The 21,720-nt window shown below is 45.5% G+C and overlaps 1 protein-coding gene across 4 annotated transcripts in view; it reads right to left on the bottom strand.

Annotated features, from left to right (window-relative positions):
• KIF16B (kinesin family member 16B) overlaps positions 1-19,302 on the bottom strand; it is a 217,070-nt gene extending 197,768 nt beyond the window's left edge. The window contains exons 1-3 of one of the 4 annotated variants that reach the window (XM_072140434.1): positions 18,875-19,302; positions 6,408-6,477; positions 472-585 (exon numbers count right to left, since the gene is read on the bottom strand). In XM_072140434.1, coding sequence (XP_071996535.1) covers positions 472-585; positions 6,408-6,477; positions 18,875-18,921 — 231 coding nt within the window. In that variant the 5' untranslated portion in view covers positions 18,922-19,302. The remainder of the gene's footprint in view (positions 1-471; positions 586-6,407; positions 6,478-18,874) is intronic. The other 3 variants (XM_072140435.1, XM_072140436.1, XM_072140437.1) reach the window with 3 other exon arrangements.
• Between the last annotated feature and the right edge of the window lie 2,418 nt (positions 19,303-21,720).

The raw sequence follows: 21,720 nt of genomic DNA, 5'->3' as shown, positions 1-21,720 counted from the left end.
GTGTGCATCGTTAATGTGCGGCACAGTGCTGGAGCAGAGAGGGATGAAAATAGCGAGTTTGATAATTTTACATCTCCAATCCCGGTGGGGCCAATATGTAAAAACCAATGATCCCGGACAACCCGATTAAGGAATAAACCTATAGGAACATTACTCCTTTCCACATTTCTTCATGGAGTACATTTTGAACATGAATATTATTTCATTTCTGTTTTTCTTTTCTGGTGTTCACAATAAATTTGAACTTTTGACAGCAAATTTAATTTGAAACCCCAAATCGCCTTTAAACCATAAGTCCATTGTGTGAGCAGCTACTATATAGCAGGGCCATGTCTGAATATAAAGCAGCAGCCCCCCGCGCCGTCCAGCCAGATTATTACAGGTTTAGATTCGGCATCAGCACTTCATTAAAACGAGACGAGAGAAAAAGAAATAAACGAGAATTGATGGCGGAATCACAAAACATCTTACCCGATCCTGAGACACATAGTTGGAATTTTTACAATCTGCCGAGAAGTAGGAGAAGTCGTAGGTGAACACTTTTGTGCGATCTCGACCAGAATCCCCGGTGACCCCATCAGGCAACTGCACAAAACAAAATGCAAAAAAAAATTAGGATAAAGCAGACTTGTGCCGAGTTATTTACACGCTGCATCTCGCATCACCCTCGGCGAAACGGTTTCGATAGCAATTTCATGAAATCCTAAGCACCCTAGTGGCAAGGAGATGATTAATTAACTCAAGGAAAAAGAGAAGACATCTTTGCCACGAGGATTTATAGACGTGAAAACTAATTCCAGTTTAGACAAAGGGAACGGAGTGGCAGCGATTCGACAGCTGGGGAACCAAGGAGCTGACGGCAAAAGGCATGGATGGTAGTCGTGATCTGCGGAGAAGGGGCGATGAGGAGGAGAACAGAACACGGAGAATACGAGGATTATAATATCTATAGATCCTTTCTAGAGAATACAACATCCTATTAAAAACGACTGATCTATCCTTACCAGAGGTACATCAATATGTAAGAGAAGGGTAATAACCGGCTCCTCTATAGATTATCCGTTATCAACATCCAATACACAAAGAACGGAACAGGAAGCGGACAGCTCAATTCTAAATCTAGTGGCCAGTTACAGCAGATCAGATCCAGTTAACTCAGACTTCCGTGATTCATCGTGGCCACTAAACAGAGACTCGAGCTGTGTGCTTCCTGCTACATTAACTGTATATAGGGGTTGTTGGGTGTCAGACACCCAGTGATTTTAATTTGTGAGCTATCTAGAGGATGGAAAACAGCACGAAAAGGGAACCTGTCATCAAAATTATCAACATTAAACCTAACAGATTCCATTATGTTTACTGGTGCCTACATAGCTTTTATCTTAAAAATCCACAATGGAGATCCATATAAAATCAGCTTTTTTAAAAAGTCTCAGCAAGTCACAGGGGGCGTGTCTTATTCAACATATCCAGCAGCTCCCTCATTCCCCCCTCCCTTCTCACATGCAGTGAGCCACTGGTGGGCAGGAACCTTCGGCACTGCTCACTGCGATTGACTCATGCCGGGAGACTGGCTTGCTTGCGGTTTGAAAAGGATGATGCTGGTTTAAGGGAGGGGGAAATGAGGGAGTTGTTGGAGACATTGGCCGAATAAGACGCACCCCTAGTGTCTTGTTAAAACTTCCAGTAGGGTGACAGCTCATTCTAAAAAGATGATGACAGGTTCCCTTTAGAGGAGTTGTACTAAGTTTTCAATTATCCCCATATCCACATGTGGGGAATGTGTCCTTATCCTCCATTCAATAGTATTGGAGTGAATCCCGGAGCCAGCCAAGCAGTGTGCCCAGTAATTTTCCAGACTACCATAGCGGTGAATGAAGAGGTAGGGGCACAAGTTTGTCCTGATGCTCCGCCCATAAGGTGGGTGGCTCAGTGGGGGTCCAAGTAGTTGGACCTTCATCAATCAGCGTGTTATATCTTGCAGAATGAGATGTACCAAGTTTGCAAGTTATCCCCTTTCAAGTGCTAGCTCTAAGCGCGTCATAGGCTTCTCATAGTATATGATAGTTTACAATAGACTTCAGCCGACAGCTATTCCTTCTGATCCCACCTTAGACATGGGCATATCACCCTAAAAACAATGGGATGGTCCTTCAATCCATCTGCACAATCCTTCCTTCTCCGTATCAGAGCTCTGGTTAAAGTTAGGACAGTCAAAAAATTCCATTGAAAAAAAAAAAAAAATGGGGAACCAGTCACTATTGGGCAGCTCCAGTACCTGCTGTACTTAAATTTCAAACTATAGGGTGATATGATGAAGAGGTTGAAGCAAGTTGGTTTTACCTGTCCACATGATAGAGAATAGCAATCAATCTGATCAGAGGGGGTTCGACTGCTGGGACCCCCACTGATCACAAGAACAGGGGTTCTATTGTCTGTAATTAAGAAGTCAAGTTGTGCACTTGTTCTGCCGTTCCCTTCCATACTATGGGAGTGTCGGGAACTGTAGAGCACAGCGCTCTGGTATTTCCAGCATTCCTATAGACAGCGCTTGAGAGTGCTGCCGATATCAGAGCGCTGTGCTCTGCTATTTTCGACACTCTTGGTATTGAATGGAGAGGCAGGACACTGGCTCAACCTGCCGCTCTATAAATCTGTTACAATAGGACCCCTGTTTTTATGATCAGTGAAATTCCGTTCTTGCGTTCAGCAGGGTTCTTGACGGTCGGATCATTGGTAATTAGACTTTTATCCTCAATCACGTGAACAGGGGATAACAATATAACTTGGTACCACGCCTTTTAGGCCAAACGCTTTGTGTGCTGGTCTTAAAGAGGTCATCCAGTGACAACAAGTTAGTCCCTATCCACAGGATAGGGGATGGCTTGCTGATCGTGGGAGGTTCAGTGATGGTCCCCCACAGGTCAGGTGAATGGTGGTCATTGGTAACCCTAATGAATAGAGCTGCCATTTTCTAAAGTGCCTTTCTGCTCTATTCATGTCTATGGTGCCGAGGGCTCTGCCATCTCTTACAGTTCTGTATATAGCTAACGGAGAGCCAGCGCACATGTGTGACCAGCCACTCCATTCTTTCGGGATGCAACGATCCCCCGTTTCCATCACAGTGACCCCTATGTGAGTAGGGACTAACTCCTTGTCACTGGAAAACCCCTTTAAATTATCAGCTTCACTGGTACCAGATGCTCCTAATATGTCATTTTTAAATCATATTATTATACAGTAAATTATTATATTTCAAATATAATAATCTGTTCCCGGCATCACCCTATTACATATAACTATCACCTCCTATATATACAATGGACCCACTTTAACCTGTAACTCAAGGTACTTTTCTGTGACGTAACCTGAACAAAGAGGAAGCAATGGGTTAACAATAATGGCTTGTGTTTTAGCTAGAGAACTAGTTAGTAATTAAATGAGATTTCTCCTAATGATAACCTTTGTCCAGTAGGATGTCTGGATACCAGGGATGTGGAGCTGGACAGAAAATACAACTGTGACTCCTTCCTAAATGGCTCTTACATAATAATTACCAATAACAAAACTAAAACGATCAATGTAATAATATGTACTATCAGCAATTTTTTTTAATATTTACAACCTAATGAGGGAAATTTATTAAAGGAAACCCACCTCTATGGATCTACCTATTAAGGTAGATCCAATGGTAGGTGCATCTAACGTATGTAAGGATAGCCCTATTTAGGGCTAATCCTTTACTCCCCTCTATCTTTGCTAATCTTTAATCAGGGACATATGCAAAATTTTCTAAAGAGGCTACTGGGGCGTGTAGTAGCCGGAGCTGAGGCTACACGGCGCAGCTACTACACGCCACAGTAGCCTATTTGATCCTCCCACCAGATAGCGCACTCGTCCGCGAAACCAGAGTCCTGCACATGCGCAGAACGCAGGTCGGCGGTTGCGCAATCTGGGCTCCGTAGCCTGCGCATGTGCAGAACTCTGGCTTCGCGAATGAGTGCGTGCAGCTCCTGGTGGGAGGATCAAAGGGGCTACTGGGGCGTGGAGTAGCCGTGCTGTGTAGCTTCAGACCGGGCTACTCCACGCCCCAGTAGCCTCTTTAGAAAATTTACATATTCCCCGATTAATGATTACAAAAGGTAGAGGTGACTTAAGGATTAGCCCCAAAAAGAACCATCCTTACATACGTTAGATGCACCTTAATAGGTAGATCCGTGGTGGTAGGTTTCCTTTAATGAGTCTACAGAATTCCGACTTAATTTGCACTGATAAACCTGTGTCACATTTATAAAGGGTTTTAAAAGTTTTACAGGCTCCCCCAGCAGAGCAGAGCAGTGACCCACTGTTGGCTTCTGTTGGGGATATATGGCCCACCCCAACTTCCCCCCAGTAATATAAGCCCATCCCCGGGGGTTACATGAGCCACAGAAAGAACAAAACAACTGGCTATTGGAAACGAGAACCAAGTACTGCAGTGTGTAAGGAACAATGCACACTACAGGTACTTTCCAAGATTTCTGGCGTTGAAGGGCCAGTTCCACATAAAATTCTTAAATATAACACAGGATAACACATTCTCTAATTCAATGCCATTAACAAAAATACAGCATTTCACAGATTCCAACCTGTCCCTATAATGATAATTCTTTATTTATACAACCCTGATGTTTATGTTTTTGTTGTCCCTGTATCCTATCATAAACTCCAGACTATGGTTGGCAGGAGGCAGAGAGAACTACAGACACAGCAGGGTTCAGAGGATACAGCAGAAGCTCTACAGACAAGATAAGCTCTGGATCCAAGGGGAGGGGGCAGTGCTGACTGTGTGTTTTATTGATTAGATGAGGTAGCAGGGCTGATTGTGTCAATGTGTCTTATATCCATCTCATGACTCCGATCTGTCTCATCTCTATTTTACTATGTGTCAGATATTAGTAGAATCTTCAGAAGCTAAATAAAAGTGTAGATAAATCGTGTACCCTGATAATCTAAGTACATTGCCAGCACACAGCATCTCGGGGTCCTAGAGGAATCATGAAGTGTCTGTTTAGACAGTCCCCGCCCACACTGCTGAATCTTACACTGACCATCACTTAGTGATAGGAGCTAAAACATCAATAAAACTGAGTAACATTGTAAAGTAAAGAGATAAAAATTATCTGTATTGAGTAATTGAGTAATTAACTTGTTTTCGTGGGAATACCCCCTTTAAAAGGGGTTTACCCATGAAAGAAAGTTTCTTATATGTGCTCAGGACAACAAAATAACACTTTCTCCAATTCATTGTTATTAACAAAAATGCAGCATTTCACAGATACAAGTCCAACCTGTCTATCAGTGCTGAGGTATACAATTTCAGTTGCCCCTAGACACGACCCAGTAACTTCTGATTTGGGGTCGGGCACCATCTTGGATTTGTGTGTGATATTGTGGAGCTGAGATTTCTGTTTGTTGCCACGCCCCCTGCATGGAGCTCAGTGACACTGGCTGATTACTTCCTGTCAGCACATTGTGAGCAGAGAGAGAGGCTGCAAACTACAAGCTACAAGGAGATAAGTAATCCAGGGGAAGGGGTAGGCAGGCACATGTCTGTGAGATGTAGGAGATCTGTGTGTGTAATAGGCATCTCATGCATCTCTCATCTCTCTTTCTATGTGTCAGTGTGTTAGTACAATGTACAACCTCTCGGCTCCGATGTCCAATTATAAATGCACCTCCCCCACACTCTGAATTTAAGCTTGGTCCCGACTGCCAGTGAAGTCATCGGCTAGCAGTGAGATTCAGGGATTCAACATGTTACGACTAAGGACTGTTTTCCGAAACGCACCAACAAGATGTATGTTATTTCTGTAAGGCTTTTAAAATGAGGAGATAAAGAAAAGACATTTTAAGAGGATCTTCACTAGTGTAGAACTTTCACTTTTTCCATTACTGATGCACATTGCTGGCCCAATGTTCGTTCTCATTGGCTGAGTTAGAAGAGCTGAATGAGAGAGAGCTGGAGTGCATTATTTAGGGGATTTTAATTCTATGTATTTATTGCATAAAACAGAAAAGCTCCTTAAAAGGCTGTGATCACAAATTCGGGAACCAGGTGTGGATTTCACACCTTGTTCCTAAGAAAATATGCTGATATTATAAAATAACACAAATGCAAATTTTAAAGTACAGAAGATGCAAAAAAAAGATATGGTGTATTTTCTAAGCACTTGAATACAATGGTATATGGGGTATATAGAACGTACACATCCAGAGCCGTCCCCAGAATAGCCCGGCCCGGAACGTAAGTATAATAAAAAGGCATGGAGGCATATTACAGCATATTAACTTCTCTGTAGATGAAACCCTGGGGTATCGCCAAAACCTCCACATTCATCAAAAAATAAACATTGCATCACACTTGCCTTTATATTGGTAATCGTTGTTTTCTTGCCTTCCATTTCAATAATAAATTTAGCCTCCAGATCCTTCTCCCTAAAGATCACATAAAAGAATGTGTTAAAAGCGATAGCATAGTTTTCCTTGGAAGCGTTTGCATACAAAACCTCCAGGCGCATTCATACAAGTGCAGAAAACAAAACACGTCTAATAATTGTATATTACATTATATATACACAGGGGCAGCGCACACACTAATTCACGCATAGATGGGGCGATTCTTACGGGCAATGATTTCCCAGGGTGAGTATAGTTACCAAAGATATAGCTGAAAGGAGAAAGGAAAATATATTTATACATAAAATATTCCAAGAAGAGACATTTAAAAGGGGGAACCAACATATTATGAACCTTTATTATTTTTCTGTAATGAAGAAACTTTATATAGGGTCTTATTAAAGGGTCCATTCAATGGAGGTTGTGTCCCAAGACTACCATTTATTTTAGAAATGAAAGGGAAAATTACATATCTGAACACCAGAGAAAGTAATGGATAAGAGGCCCAACCTTTAGGCTATGTCCAAAACATGGATAGAATTTTTCCACTGTGAAGGTAGTCATTTAGCACAAATCACAGACCAGAACAATCTCAGAAACGGATTTCCACTATCAGATTTGCAACGTTTCTTGTGGTTTGAACTTTAACAACACAAAAGATTCTCCATAGATTCTCATGCGAGTTCTCAATGATTAGATCCAGCATCTTCAGCTCTGTGTTGAGCGCCATGGCCAACACGTCATGTAGCTGTGCATCACAGGAACATTCTGAGTTGTTGAAGTTGCCAACTTTCTGTAATAATTGCTTTGAGACCACACATGATATTTCAAATCAATATCGGAGACAATTCTAATCTTCTTTTATATGTCACACAACCACCTACTCTGTAGGAAAATTTGCTCAAGATGGAAGACGTGTTCTGAATATAACCTAATACATGTGGTGTCCATGTGTGGTACCATAGCATACCGTAGACGGGGAAAAGATAGGAAATGTCCATAGGATAGGCCCATGCGCCGTGCAATTCTATGGAGAGAATAGGGGGTCATTCCTTCTATCGCGGCAGACCTATACCCGCCCGGCGGGCATTCGTTTGTGTAAATCTAACCTTAGAAGAAGGGAGAGAGAAGGCAGGCACAAGCCCCAAAAGGTAGGAATACATAATTAGAAGCTTTCAGAGCCAGAAGAGGCTTCTGTGATGAACCCCTGAGGCTCATCTGCATATTTCAATACAAATAAGCCATTAACAGCCAAATGAAGAAGAGGTCCTGATTAAGTGGGCACAGACCAACGTGTAAGCATGTTTTGGTTAAAACCACTAAATAAAGTGGTTGAATTCTTTTAAATCAAGAGGGAACATACCGGTATGTCTCAGACATATCAATTTTACCAATTATGTTTTAATATGCCGCTTTTTTGTTCAATGATTATTTCAATAAAATGAAATATGTTCATTTATTTAACTAATCTGGAGTACTATCAACAATCTATGACAAATTGAGATTAGCTTTCCCCAATTTTTTCCTCAGGCCTTACATCTGGACAGTTGCTCCAACACAGAAGTGAAGTTCATGTCAGATCCGAGGTCCCATAAAACATGTGAGTCAGCCATAATGCAGCAGCCTCATAAAACATCAGAGCAGCAGTATAATAGCTCCGATAAGGACTAATAACCTTTCTTCATACAAATGATAAGAAAACCAATAAACCCATCAAATCAATGGCCTAGTTACATTTGGTGTACGGTTATATGCTATATAAACAAGCTTTTTACAGTGCTCCATTAAATATACTTACTAAAAAGTCGTAGGGAAGATCAATGGCATAAAAGCCAAACCAGTATATCTATTCCAAAAGGAACAGATTCCAAAATATAGACAGCAGCATTTCAAAGTATTTGCATCTCTTCAGTACAGTGTAGGGAACTGGTTTGGCTGAGCGAGAGGCTTTCGACTAGGGTTGCAAAGTAGGAGTTCTCCTTATGGAGACCTTGTCAGTTAAAAGGGGTTTTCCCACCAATCAAGTTAGCCCCTATCCACAACCAATTTGCCGTTTGGTGGGGGTTTGAGTGAGGAGACCCCACAGATCACAAGAACGGGGGTCCGATGTACCTCCATCAGACCCCTCGACGCTCCCGCACAACATTGCATAGCATGCGACTTCATAGTGCAAAGGTGCTCGCAGGTTTGTGGAGTCCCTATGGGTCTGCAGTATGTCCCAATAGGCACTCTTGGTGTCACTACATGCACAGATATTCTGCCCCACCTATAAAGAAATCCTTGTAAACTTGCTCATTAAAAAAAAAAAAAATGAACTAAAAGTTAAAAATAATGAAGTCATCAATGTAATTGTGACTTATAACAAGAATTACTCCTTACTGTCCTGCCAAGCTTACCACTTCTGCAATATAACGACAAAGCCCACTTGGTACAGAGGAGTTGGACTCTAAGGGGCAGATTTACTTACCCGGTCCATTCGCGATCCAGCGGCGCGTTCTCTGCGCTGGATTCGGGTCTGGCCGGGATTCATTAAGGTAGTTCCTCTGACGTCCACCAGGTGGCGATGTTGCGCTGAAAAGCATCGGAACGCGCTGGAGTTCAAGCACCGCGGCAGATTTTTTTTTTTTTTTTTAATGCGGCGGTTTTTCCGAATCTGTCGGGTTTTCGTTCGGCCACGCCCCCCGATTTCCATCACGTGCACGCCAGCGCCGATGCACCACAATCCAATCGCGTGCGCGATAAGGGGTCTGGTAGGAATTACATTTGGGTTAATGCTATTTCGGCTACTTAAAGGGATTGTCTAGAGGATAAAACACACGACTGCTTTCTTTTAAAAACAGCTCCTCTTCTGATCAAGGGTAGTACGTGGTATTGCAACTAAGCTCCATTCACCTCTACACAGCTGAGCTGCAATACTAGCACAGGCCATGGTCAGAGGTGTAGTGCCGTTTTAGGAAGAAAGCTGCCATATTTTTCATCTTTCGGACAACTCCTTTAATATGTACAGGCGGTCCCCTACTTAAGGATACCCGACTTACAGGCAACCCCTAGTTGCAGGCTGACCCCTCTGCCCACTGTGACCTCTGGTGAAGGTCTCTGGATGTTACTATAGTCCCAGACTGCAATAATCAGCTGTAAGGTGTCTGTAATGAAGCTTTATTGATAATCCTTGGTCCCATTACAGCAACAATTTTGAAACTCCAATTGTCACTGGGACAAAAGAAAAAAATTTGTCTAGAACTTCAATTATAAAATATACAGTCTTGACTTACATACAAATTCAACTTAAGAATAAACCTCTGAACCCTATCTTGTATGTAACCCAGGGCCTGCCTGTATAGCCGATCACATGTAGATGGCGATATAGGAGATGAATTTGTGCCTTAAAGGGGTTGTCAATTTCAGCAAATATACTTTCTGTATCAATTCCTCACAGTCTTCTAAGATCTCTGCTTGCTGTCCTTCCATGGGAAGCTTCTCTGTTTACTTCCAGTGGATAGAAATTAGTCCATGATCTTGTGATGGTCATGTAGGTGCACAAACCGTCATCACAGAGAGAGTTATCAGAGTTGTCCATTAGACAGATTTCTATTCACTGGAAGTAAACATAGGAGTACAGCAAGCAGAGAAAACCGTGAGGAATTCATACAGAGAGTGTATTGGAAAATTGTAGATCTTTATCGATGAAATGCGGGAGGGTGGAAAACCCCTTTAAGTCCTTAAAATGAAAAAACTAAGGAAAATCAAAATAACATGTGAAATAATCAGAGTCACGTATTGTTGCACTTGTGTGGAGGAGGCACACTCAGCAGTTTATATAAAACAGATCAGAGGAAAGTATACAGGGAAAAAAGCGGAATGTATTCATATGGGAATCTCCCGGCAGCCTCGGAGCTACACCTAAAGCCACCTGCTCCTTCCAATTAGAAGGAATTGGGTTTTGCATCCTGTGCATTTTCTCCGTGGCGCGCTCTCCTGATGTCATATTAATGGGAGTTCTAATAAAGAATCGGCGAGTTCTTCTTTATAGACAGCATATGTTTTCCCTTTGCGTTATTTGTTTACTGAGACTTGTCATAATGGGAGGATCTTGGGACACGAAAGCTCCTGAGCGCCGAGCAGCAGCTGTCACCGCATTTACATGAAGCGCCAGATACTTCTGAAAACCGCTGATAAGAGCGCAGAGCGGGAGGCCGAGCAGCGCACAAAGCTTTCATGTCTGTCAGATGACACCTCGCTAGAACAGCAGCCACACGTCTACTACAGAGAAGCCGCATTGCACGTTACATGAAAGCCAGCGAGCGAACGGGAGTGACAGCGCTACCTGGAAAACCTTAATGGATGAGCTTAAGGCCAAAGCTTCTCTAAGCAGCTGTGTGTGTGGGTTTAAGAGTAAAATATTTATGTGCTTCACATAATAAATCTCTGCCTGGCCTCATAATGAGGTCAGGTTGAAGATTATAGTAGAAGCTTTGGTCCCCTTACCCGAGGAGAACCATTTGCCCCCACCCCCCCTTTCTTGAGGAGAACCCTTTGAACCCCCTTTCTTGAGGAGAACCCTTTGAACCCCTCTTTCTTGAGGAGAACACTTTGCCCCCCCCCCTTTCTTGAGGAGAACCCTTTGCCCCCCCCCCTTTCTTGAGGAGAACCCTTTGCCCCCCCCCTTTCTTGAGGAGAACCCTTTTCCCCCCCCTTTCTTGAGGAGAACCCTTTGCCCCCCCCCTTTCTTGAGGAGAACCCTTTGCCCCCCCCTTTCTTGAGGAGAACCCTTTGCCCCCCCCCCTTTCTTGAGGAGAACCCTTTGCCCCCCCCCTTTCTTGAGGAGAACCCTTTGCCCCCCCCCTTTCTTGAGGAGAACCCTTTGCCCCCCCCTTTCTTGAGGAGAACCCTTTGCCCCCCCCCTTTCTTGAGGAGAACCATTTGCCCCCCCCCCCTTTCTTGAGGAGAACCCTTTGCCCCCCCCCCTTTCTTGAGGAGAACCCTTTGCCCCCCCCCCTTTCTTGAGGAGAACCCTTTGCCCCCCCCCTTTCTTGAGGAGAACACGTTGCCCCACCCCCACACCCTTTTGCTGAGGAAACTTTGCCCTTCTTCCCGGGCTATGGATATTTTCACGTTTCAGCCTAGTACCAGCACAATCGCAGATTAGTGTTTTATTGCTTTATCAAACTGCATGTATTTGGTCTGATTTTTCTAATAAGATACAGGAAATACTTAGATATGAAATATAACTTATCAAGTGACACAGACCAAACCCTAAAGAGATAATACACCAAATAGACCAGTGCCACCGGGTCTAGGATCTAAAACCTACAACGAGACATCGAATATACAAAAAGTGAATTCAAAGTCTCTCTGCAATAAATATGGAAACTCCTGACAAGAGCAATTCAGACGAAATCTAAACGTTGCCCTCGATCACAGCCCTGGGGTCTCTCAGATACACACGGCTGCCTCCAATTCATATCGACTGTGACAGCAAAATTAATTCAGAGTTTTAAGTAACAGAGAAGCAACGAACCAAATCATACAAACAACTCAAGCAAAAAGTTTACTGAGAGAAAACAAAAATTAAGATGTCTTCAGGCTCAAAAAATATAAATAAAAAGAAATTGAGTCTTATTGGTAAAAATTACATTTGAAGGCCATCTACTACCAAGAAGATGGACTGTATGCAAATGAGCCTGAGGGGCTCCAGGCTTCATTAACACCTAAAGAGCCTGGATCCCCGCAGGCTCAGTCTTTCCTCCTGGTGGTAGATGCCCTTTGAGGACATCGACCATCAGTTTACAGATGTCTCCTAAGAAGAGGTTCCTGAGGAAGACATCTTTTATTATAACCCTATATGCCACGAACACAGAAATATAGAGTTATAAAAGTTATGCAAATTACCCTGGGGCGCACAGGCTACATAATCTGAGCTCCCCAGGGAGCCTCCCTAATTTATGCACTCCCCCTTGTTAATTTATGCTAGCGGTCCCGCCCCCCACAGCGCAAAGATAGGGGACAGGTGGGAGGTCTATTCACACAACCGTATCGGGGGCCATCATTCGTGCAACAAGATCACAGCCCCCATAGAGGTCTATTACACCTGCCGCAAAATATAGAGCAGGCCCTATATTTGGGTTATGGCTGCTACTCCTGAAGCGCCCCCTCCACCTGGCCATGTATGTGCATGTGTAGCTTATAGGATTCTTCTCTTGGTAACTGTTTTAGTTTTTTTTAATTACGGCAACAGAGAGGATATTACGCGACTTAGTGCACTAAACCACAGGTTCTTCGCGGTTTTGTGTTCCAAATCGCCTTGATAGGTCCCCTGAAGGGAACCTGTCAGCAGAAATTAATCTAGCACACGAACAGATTCCTGATCATGTTCCTTATGGAAAAGCGTGGTGGAATCACCCAAATGATCAACTTTGAGGTGAAATTGGTTGTATAAGAGACATCAAGGTGGAGAGATCATTGCTGAAGTCAAGCTCTCCCGAATCAGAATGGAGAGTAGGTGGATGTGAGAAGAGTTTGCATAATCACTGGAAAGTTAATTTGCTGGAATAAGTTTTCATCAAAACATTACATGGGCTTAGTTACTACTGAAATCTGAACCCGGCTCCTGTACCTGTCCAGGCGGCTATGAAGCCTCGAGTATCATCGCTACACCTCCCATATGTCCACCAAAACTCACAGAAGCCTTAAAGGGCACCTACCACCCCGATTCTACCTATAAAAGGTAGAAGGGGTGGTAGGTGGATGGATAGCCCTTTTTTGGGCTAATCCTCACGTCCCGGGTGTCTTTTAGAAAACTTTATTGCATGTATATGCTAATTTTTTTATGCGGCTACTGGGGTGTGGAGTAGCCGGACATGAGGCTACTAGTCGCGGCTACTCCACGCCCCAGTAGCCACGTTACTCCGCCTACCAGGTAATCTTCGGCGCGCAGCTCATGGTAGATGCGCGCCCTCGTCCGAGTCCCCCGGCTACTGCGCATGCGCAGTAGTTCCGGCCCCGGAGCCGTGACTGCGCAGCCGAAGGCTACCAGGAGCTGCGCGCCGAAGATTACCTGGTAGCCGCATAAAAAAATTAGCATATGCATGCAATAAAGTTTTCTAAAAGACACCCGGGACGTGAGGATTAGCCCAAAAAAAAGGGCTATCCTCACGTCCCATCCATCCACCTACCACCCCTTCTACCTCTATAGGTAGAATCGGGGTGGTAGGTTCCCTTTAATAGTAGGTTTATTTTTTGGGGACTTTATAGGATTGTTAAACAAGAAGAATTTTTACAGGAAATCGCTGATGTGGAACGGCTGGGTCGCGGGACTGAGCTTTAGTTCCTTTAAACGGTACAATAATGACATCTGACACCACAAATCCAAAGTGTGTGATTATATCTGAACAAAGGGCCATTGTTATGTCACAGGACACTGGCAAAGTAGGAGCATACTCACTCATTACAAGGTAAAGGGGACAACACTATCTAAAGGGAGAACAACCTTGGACTTATAAGTAGGAAGGTGATGCCCCCCGGTGCAGGGGATACCGCACACAGTGATGCCCCCCGGTGCAGGGGATACCGCACACAGTGATGCCCCCGGTGCAGGGGATACCGCACACAGTGATGCCCCCGGTGCAGGGGATACCGCGCACAGTGATGACACAATACAGGGGACAACGCACACAGTGATGTCACAGTACAGGGGACAACGCACACAGTGATGTCACAGTACAGGGGACAACGCACACAGTGATGTCACAGTACAGGGGACAACGCACACAGTGATGTCACAGTACAGGGGACAACGCACACAGCGATGTCACAGTACAAGGGACAACGCACACAGCGATGTCACAGTACAAGGGACAACGCACACAGCGATGTCACAGTACAAGGGACAACGCACACAGCGATGTCACAGTACAAGGGACAACGCACACAGCGATGTCACAGTACAAGGGACAACGCACACAGCGATGTCACAGTACAAGGGACAACGCACACAGCGATGTCACAGTACAAGGGACAACGCACACAGCGATGTCACAGTGCAGGGAACAACGCACACAGCGATGTCACAATACAAGGGACAACGCACACAGCGATGTCACAGTACAAGGGACAACGCACACAGCGATGTCACAATACAAGGGACAACGCACACAGCGATGTCACAGTACAAGGGACAACGCACACAGCGATGTCACAGTACAAGGGACAACGCACACAGTGATGTCACAGTACAGGGAACAACGCACACAGTGATGTCACAGTACAGGGAACAACGCACACAGTGATGTCACAGTACAAGGAACAACGCACACAGTGATGTCACAGTACAGGGAACAACGCACACAGTGATGTCACAGTACAAGGTATAACGCACACAGTGATGTCACAGTACAAGGGATAACGCACATAGTGATGTCACAGTACAAGGGATAACGCACACAGTGATGACACAGTACAGGGGATAAGACAAACAGCAGCACTGCCCCTCCAGTGTAGAGGCTACATCTGGTATTGCAGTCAGGTACAATATGCGGTGATCTATTCCATGATACAGTGATGTTTCTTGAGTTAAAGATATAAATAGTATAAAACATTTTTTTTTAAAAACTATGAAAGAACTTAGCGTCTCCGAGACAAAAATCAAAGTCTAGCAGAGAGATACAATTACCAGATAAACGCTCTCTATGCAGCTGCCTACGAGGATAGGAAATTATGATTGCTTATGTACAATCGCTGACAGAATATAAAATAGCTCAACCATTACCAGACGCTGTGCCTGGAGCATCACATGATGTGCCCGCTGCAACCAGACAACATGCGCCAAGGATATCCTGTACACTGTGTGCTCATCGCAACGTGACCCGCTGTAATAGACCTGTATTGTGGTCGTAACCTGGCTGCACAATTACGGCTGTGTGCATGGGGCCTTACTTATACCGGTGCTGCTACTGGTTTATTCCTCCATTTTTTACTCTCATGACTTAATGGTGAGGGTTCGGTTGCACCCCCACGATCTGCTATTGATGACCTATACTAAAGAGCCCCCCATTAAGAATATGTATCATTTTGTCTCCCTTCCCCATGTTCGGCTACATGGGGAAATAGCTATTTGAAGTGGGTCACTGTATTGACATCTATAGAAGTGCTATCTGCATGGGGTATGTGCAATTAGGATGTTTTTAGCCGTATGGCAATCATGAAGCGGTAAACCGCGGCAAAGTTTGAAAGTCACAGTGAAAACCCAACCACCGGACCATAGAAACCATTGGTAATGGGATGAAGACATAACCAGATACTTACCTTTCCATATTCCCCTGCAGTAGTCTTCTCCTCCTCTTATCTCTGAAGCTCACGGCTGTGCATGATGATGTCATCATATCAAACCCAGAGTCGGAGAAAAAGAATTAAATTAAGGAAAGTGAAAAGGGGAGCATTGTTTTGTCTATATTTTCTGACCATATAGGACATAAGAGGATGAATCAGCTTTGTAACAGAAAAGGGGAACTTTCTACCGATTCCTTAAATAGAGCATCTCAATTTTTTCCTCTATCCCCTCATCATTCCTGAACAATCAATAGCGTCAAATTTGGCACACAGTATGCTAATTACACTCTTTATTGTTAAGTGGACTGGAGCAAAATGTCCAGCACCGCCCACCTGACAGTGTAGAGTCAAATGTGGTTGGTCTATGAATCAACAACCATAGACTGGCTGGCTTTCACAGACCGACCACAGTGCAGAGCATGGGACTCCAAGCATCATAGTGATCTATGATATAAGGAGTCCCTGCTTCCCTGCTGTAATCATAATCATAGTACAGTGCTGTTGTTCAGCAGGAAAGCAGGGACCCCATGCATCATATATAACTAAAATGGACAGAGTCCCATCCCTGAATTGTTGTCAGTTTGTGGAATCCAGCCAACGCACGATCCGTGATTTACAGGTGTTCACAACCAGATCATATAAAAAGCCGAAAGTAAAGGGGCAGTGATTGTTCAGGAACGGTAAGGACTACAGAAAAATTGCAAAGAATTAGAGGAGGTGCATAAAACTTTCACTTTAACTCTCCGACAGCCAAAAAAATTCCCATAATTTGGCTCTCCAGTAAGATAGACATCCTCTATGTTTCTGGTCTGTACATTTTGACAAGATCCGTTGAATCCCATGGAGGGAACAAAGTGGGCAACAAACCCTCTCCCATGGAGGGAACAAACCCCCTGAGAAAGTGAAAGCTATATAAAATCTATCCCCCTCTGAGCGCCCGCCTCATCATTTGGCAGACGCCATCTGCACTTGTGTTTACTTCCTCGGGCGGTGACATCCTGGTGGCAGCTGCTGTTTGGTTTTGGCTCACGTGCCACAAGTCTGGGACACATTCCTGTCTGCTCAGTATTCAGGTGTCTGTACCAAGTTCAGAAGACCTGCCAATGATTGGCGCAGTAGAGGTTGGAACCTAAAAGGGGCAACATCTTCACCAAGATCAGCTGTAATGTAATAAAGACACTTTAATGACTGGGCGCTTATTGTAACAGTGTTGGAGGTGACTATTCCAGCTATTCCGGGCTTCCTCTTTAGGCCAGAGATACACACAGACTCTTTATAGTGAGATTACCTGATTTTTCACTATAAGATGACCACAAGAGGGCAGTACACCAAGGTAAAGGCAGGAATATTACAGCCGGTTCGGACATTTTTTTTCGTCGGTTTCCTCAAGGGATTGTATCAAGTTTGATTGTTGTCTATTATACAATGGATATAATAGGGGTGGGTTCTACTGATGGGGCCCCCCAATAATAACAAGTACCAGTGTTGGAGCGATAACTTGAGAGTCCTGCCGCTCTGTTCACGGCTATGGAAGCGTGGGAAGTTGCTGTGCACAGCGCTCTCACAGACAGAAATTGAAGTTCTGGAGATACCCCAGCACTATGCTCTGCAACTTCCAACACTCCCATAGTATTGGATGGAGGGGCAGGACACATGTTCCACCTACTACTGAGAAGGGTTAGCGTTTGAGCAGTGAGGGTCCCAGCCGACGGACCACCAGTAATTAGATTATTCTCCTCTATCCCGTGGATACTAGTCAAAATTGCAGCAACTGTTTTATGGAGAAAGAGTCCCTGGCCTAAGATGTAACAACGTGCACCCAAATTTGGAAAGGGGGGGGGAGGGGGGGGGGGGAAATCGGTGTAAAAAAAAAAAAAAAAAAAGGAACATGGACACATCTAATATATAATCTAGTGTGAGCCACAGTGATTAATGTGTGGACAGGTTGCATTTTACACTAAATCAATCTTGGTGTAATCACAACCAGTAGTAGCACGACACAGCCACTACACAGTGTAGGGAGCTCTAAACTTCCAGGAACCTACTGAGGGCAGCTGTTTTGTGTGTTATATCCCATCTGACCTGATGTGAAGATGTATACACTAGGCAACCCCTTTAAAAGGAAATCTACCATCAGAATCCATCATGATACACCAGGGACATTACTCATAGATCCAGGTACCGGGACTGTGGTAATCTTCTTATATTTGTCTTCCTTGGCCTCCTTCCTTCTAACATCACCTTTTAAAATTATGCAAATGATGCAGGTGGTCTCTGGGGGGTGTAACTAGAGCCACTCCGTGCCGCAGCTTCACAGGCTGCTACACTGTGCCGGAGCACTTGCTGAAGGTGTAGGAGTCTGTGTAACAACTTATAAAGCCCGAGCACAGAGGGGCTCTGGTAACACCGCAGGAGCCCTTCTGACTCATTTGCACAACTTAAAAAGTTGATATTAGAAGGAAGGCGGCCATGTATAACACATATAAGAAGATTACCACAGTCACAGTGCCTGGATCTATGAGTAATGTCGCTGGTTTATCATGATGGATAATAATGGTAGATTTCCTTTATGTGATCGGCCCGAGCCCCGCCCCCTGTGTGCTAGTGTCGCGTTATGAACGCTAGCGGCACGTGCGAACGTGCCCCGAGTTCCCATTGAGACCCACCTGCATCAGATCAGTCGCTGCAGAGTTCCCAGATTGTTTTTTTTTACCTTTTACTACATTTTTAATACATTTCTAAAAATCCGGTATAAGTTGTACCGGGACATTTTCCATGTAATCGACCTAGTCATTAACATTAGTGAAGCTGAAAAATCATTTCAAACGACTTCGGCAAAATATCTGTGCGACTCCGAGTCACAAGTTGCACAAGAAAGGTCTAAGATTAGGTGCGTTTTTTATTTTCCTTTTAATGAATTTTTGAGACACACAAACATTTTTGGTTCGCAACCCATAGCTCCTCACGTTGGAAAAGTTTCTACGTGGACATTATATATCGTACAAGAAAAAGTATCAACAAAGACAAAAATAACTAAATTGCCCGGGGTGATACACACACATACAAGGCGCACACAGGTAACAGGTAAGTGGCTTTCCAGGTGAGTACTTACCTGCGGTTCATGGGGCGCACTCGCACTGCCACCTTGACGGACGCCATGTCTCATGCCTGTGATGTACCCGGGGGCACTGGTCAGCACCAAAATCTTCAGCAAACTTCAGGCCAGGACTGAGGATGACTGTGCTCCTGGCACTACCTCCCAGCTGCCAGGCTCAGGTGGGCACAGATCTCATGCACAGTCCTATAGTAGTATCTGCTCCCCTGCTGCATGCCTCACTGTGTCCACACTGTAATGTTTATACAGGCTCCAGCCATAAACGCGCCCCACCTGCTGGAGTAAAGACGCACAGTCTAAATTTGGGCAAAGCAGCTGTCACTCAGGGCGGAAGGGGAGAGCACGGGGCAGCGGGGAGGACAGGGAGGGAATGAGCTGGGCAGGGGAGACGTCACGGGAAAGGGCGGAGTCTCCCCGGAGGAGGGGCGGGGTCTTTCTACATCACAAGACTCGGCTCAATCATTACAGGAAGCCGCGGAGCCATGTGTGACTGCACGTGTGTGTACGAGGAGAGGGGACTGACTGCCCCTGTGTGTACGGAGGAGTGGGGACTGACTGCACGTGTGTGTACGAGGAGAGGGGACTGACTGCCCCTGTGTGTACGGAGGAGTGGGGACTGACTGCACGTGTGTGCACGGAGGAGAGGGGACTGACTGCACGTGTGTGCACGGAGGAGAGGGGACTGACTGCACGTGTGTGCACGGAGGAGAGGGGACTGACTGCACGTGTGTGCACGCAGGAGACGGGACTGACTGCACCAGTGTGTGTGTGCACGGAGGAGAGGGGACTGACTGCACCAGTGTGTGTGTTCACGGAGGAGAGGGAACTGACTGCACCAGTGTGTGTGTGTGTACGGAGGAGTGGGGACTGACTGCACGTGTGTGCACGGAGGAAAGGGGACTGACTGCGCCAGTGTGTGCGCGCCCGCGGGAGGCGGCACTGACTGCGCCAGTGTGTGCGCGCCCGCGGGAGGCGGCACTGACTGCGCCAGTGTGTGCGCGCCCGCGGGAGGCAGCACTGACTGCGCCAGTGTGTGCGCGCCCGCGGGAGGCGGCACTGACTGCGCCAGTGTGTGCGCGCCCGCGGGAGGCGGCACTGACTGCGCCAGTGTGTGCGCGTGCACGCGGGAGGCGGCACTGACTGCGCCAGTGTGTGCGCGTGCACGCGGGAGACGGGACTGACTGCGCCAGTGTGTGCGCGTGCACGCGGGAGACGGGACTGACTGCGCCAGTGTGTGCGCGTGCACGCGGGAGACGGGACTGACTGCGCCAGTGTGTGCGCGTGCACGCGGGAGACGGGACTGACTGCGCCAGTGTGTGCGCGTGCACGCGGGAGACGGGACTGACTGCGCCAGTGTGTGCGCGTGCACGCAGGAGACGGGACTGACTGCGCCAGTGTGTGCGCGTACACGCAGGAGACGGGACTGACTGCGCCAGTGTGTGCGCGTACACGCAGGAGACGGGACTGACTGCGCCAGTGTGTGCGCGTACACGCAGGAGACGGGACTGACTGCGCCAGTGTGTGCGCGTACACGCAGGAGACGGGACTGGTTGCGCCAGTGTGTGTGCGCACGCAGGAGGCGGGACTGACTGCGCCAGTGTGGCCACCGCTGCCAAAATGTGAGGTGGTCGTATCCAAGGAAGCTATCTCGTTTCTAAGGGACAACATGACTACATTTATGAGAAATTATCTTCACACGGAAACATTTTTTTTTTAATAACATCCAATTGAAGAAATTTTTACATATGGCAAATTAATTAAATGTGAATGCCCAGATGGGAATAGCCCTTTAACCTGTCTCTTGGTTTTGCTACCTGACCTGACTATGCCAGCTGCTAACCACACAGTGACCACCACCATAGCTGGTTCCTTGTGATGTATAGGGGTGAAAGACAGAGGTTCAAGGATAACACCCTTAGTAGTGGCTCCCACCACAGATGGTCAACAATCTGCGGTGACAGTGATTTACAGCTTTATTACAGACCGTGTTTTCTCTGTAAAATGTGGCTGATGTACTGTCTGAATACCGCCACGTAACCAAAATGTTGCCTGTGATTTACAACACAGTTTTTTTTTTTTTGCTCTAATTCCTCTTGCACATGAGTGGATATAAGTCGGTGAGAATCTGCGCGTTGAAGGGATCTTCCAACCGGGAACTTCTGATCACTGAAACGTTTTGGCCGTCAGAGCCGATGAAAGTATCTGGTTCCCTCATCCAGAATTTTGTGTATGGTGTCAAATCGTTGGTGCTGACAGGTTCCCCGTACATCTCTGGTTCTGGCCATTGTTCTTCTGCCACAGCATTGTTGATAGCAGCAGCGCGGCCCCGTACACTTCTATGAGATGAATTCTGCATTATTTCCTTGGTGTACTGTACTAAGTGATTGTAGTTCCTTTTTTTTTTTTATATACTTTGTTTGGAATCTTTTTCAATAAACTCGTGCCCTTATGTTCAGTATTAAAGCGATCTGAACATAACATTGCACCTGCGGCGTTTGCCTCATCGTGTTATATAGTACAAGATTTTATAAGGAACGCATACGCTCTGTTCTCTTCAGTAGGACTTTCTTATAAAATAGTCGGTTTATTATAGTGAAGAGCAGAAGCAGAGGTCATTTTAAGCAGTTTTATATAAAAGTACATAAAATCCATGGTGAGAGAATAATGTTAATAAATTCTACAGAATAGAACTCCAAGTGGCCCGAGAATTCAAGTCTGTGCCTGTTGGGGCTTTCATACTGGGGTTAATTCATTATTAAAATGGAAATCGTGCTTTTTGCAGGGAAGATTTATCGATACTAAAACTACTAGAAACCCAAAAACTGATATTTTATTCACAGGAG

Source organism: Engystomops pustulosus, chromosome 3 (assembly GCF_040894005.1).
Source record: "Engystomops pustulosus chromosome 3, aEngPut4.maternal, whole genome shotgun sequence".
NCBI classification, from domain to species: Eukaryota; Metazoa; Chordata; class Amphibia; order Anura; family Leptodactylidae; genus Engystomops; species Engystomops pustulosus.
The sequence above is the reverse complement of the archived record's forward strand: the minus strand, read 5'-3'. Positions and strand labels throughout refer to the sequence as shown.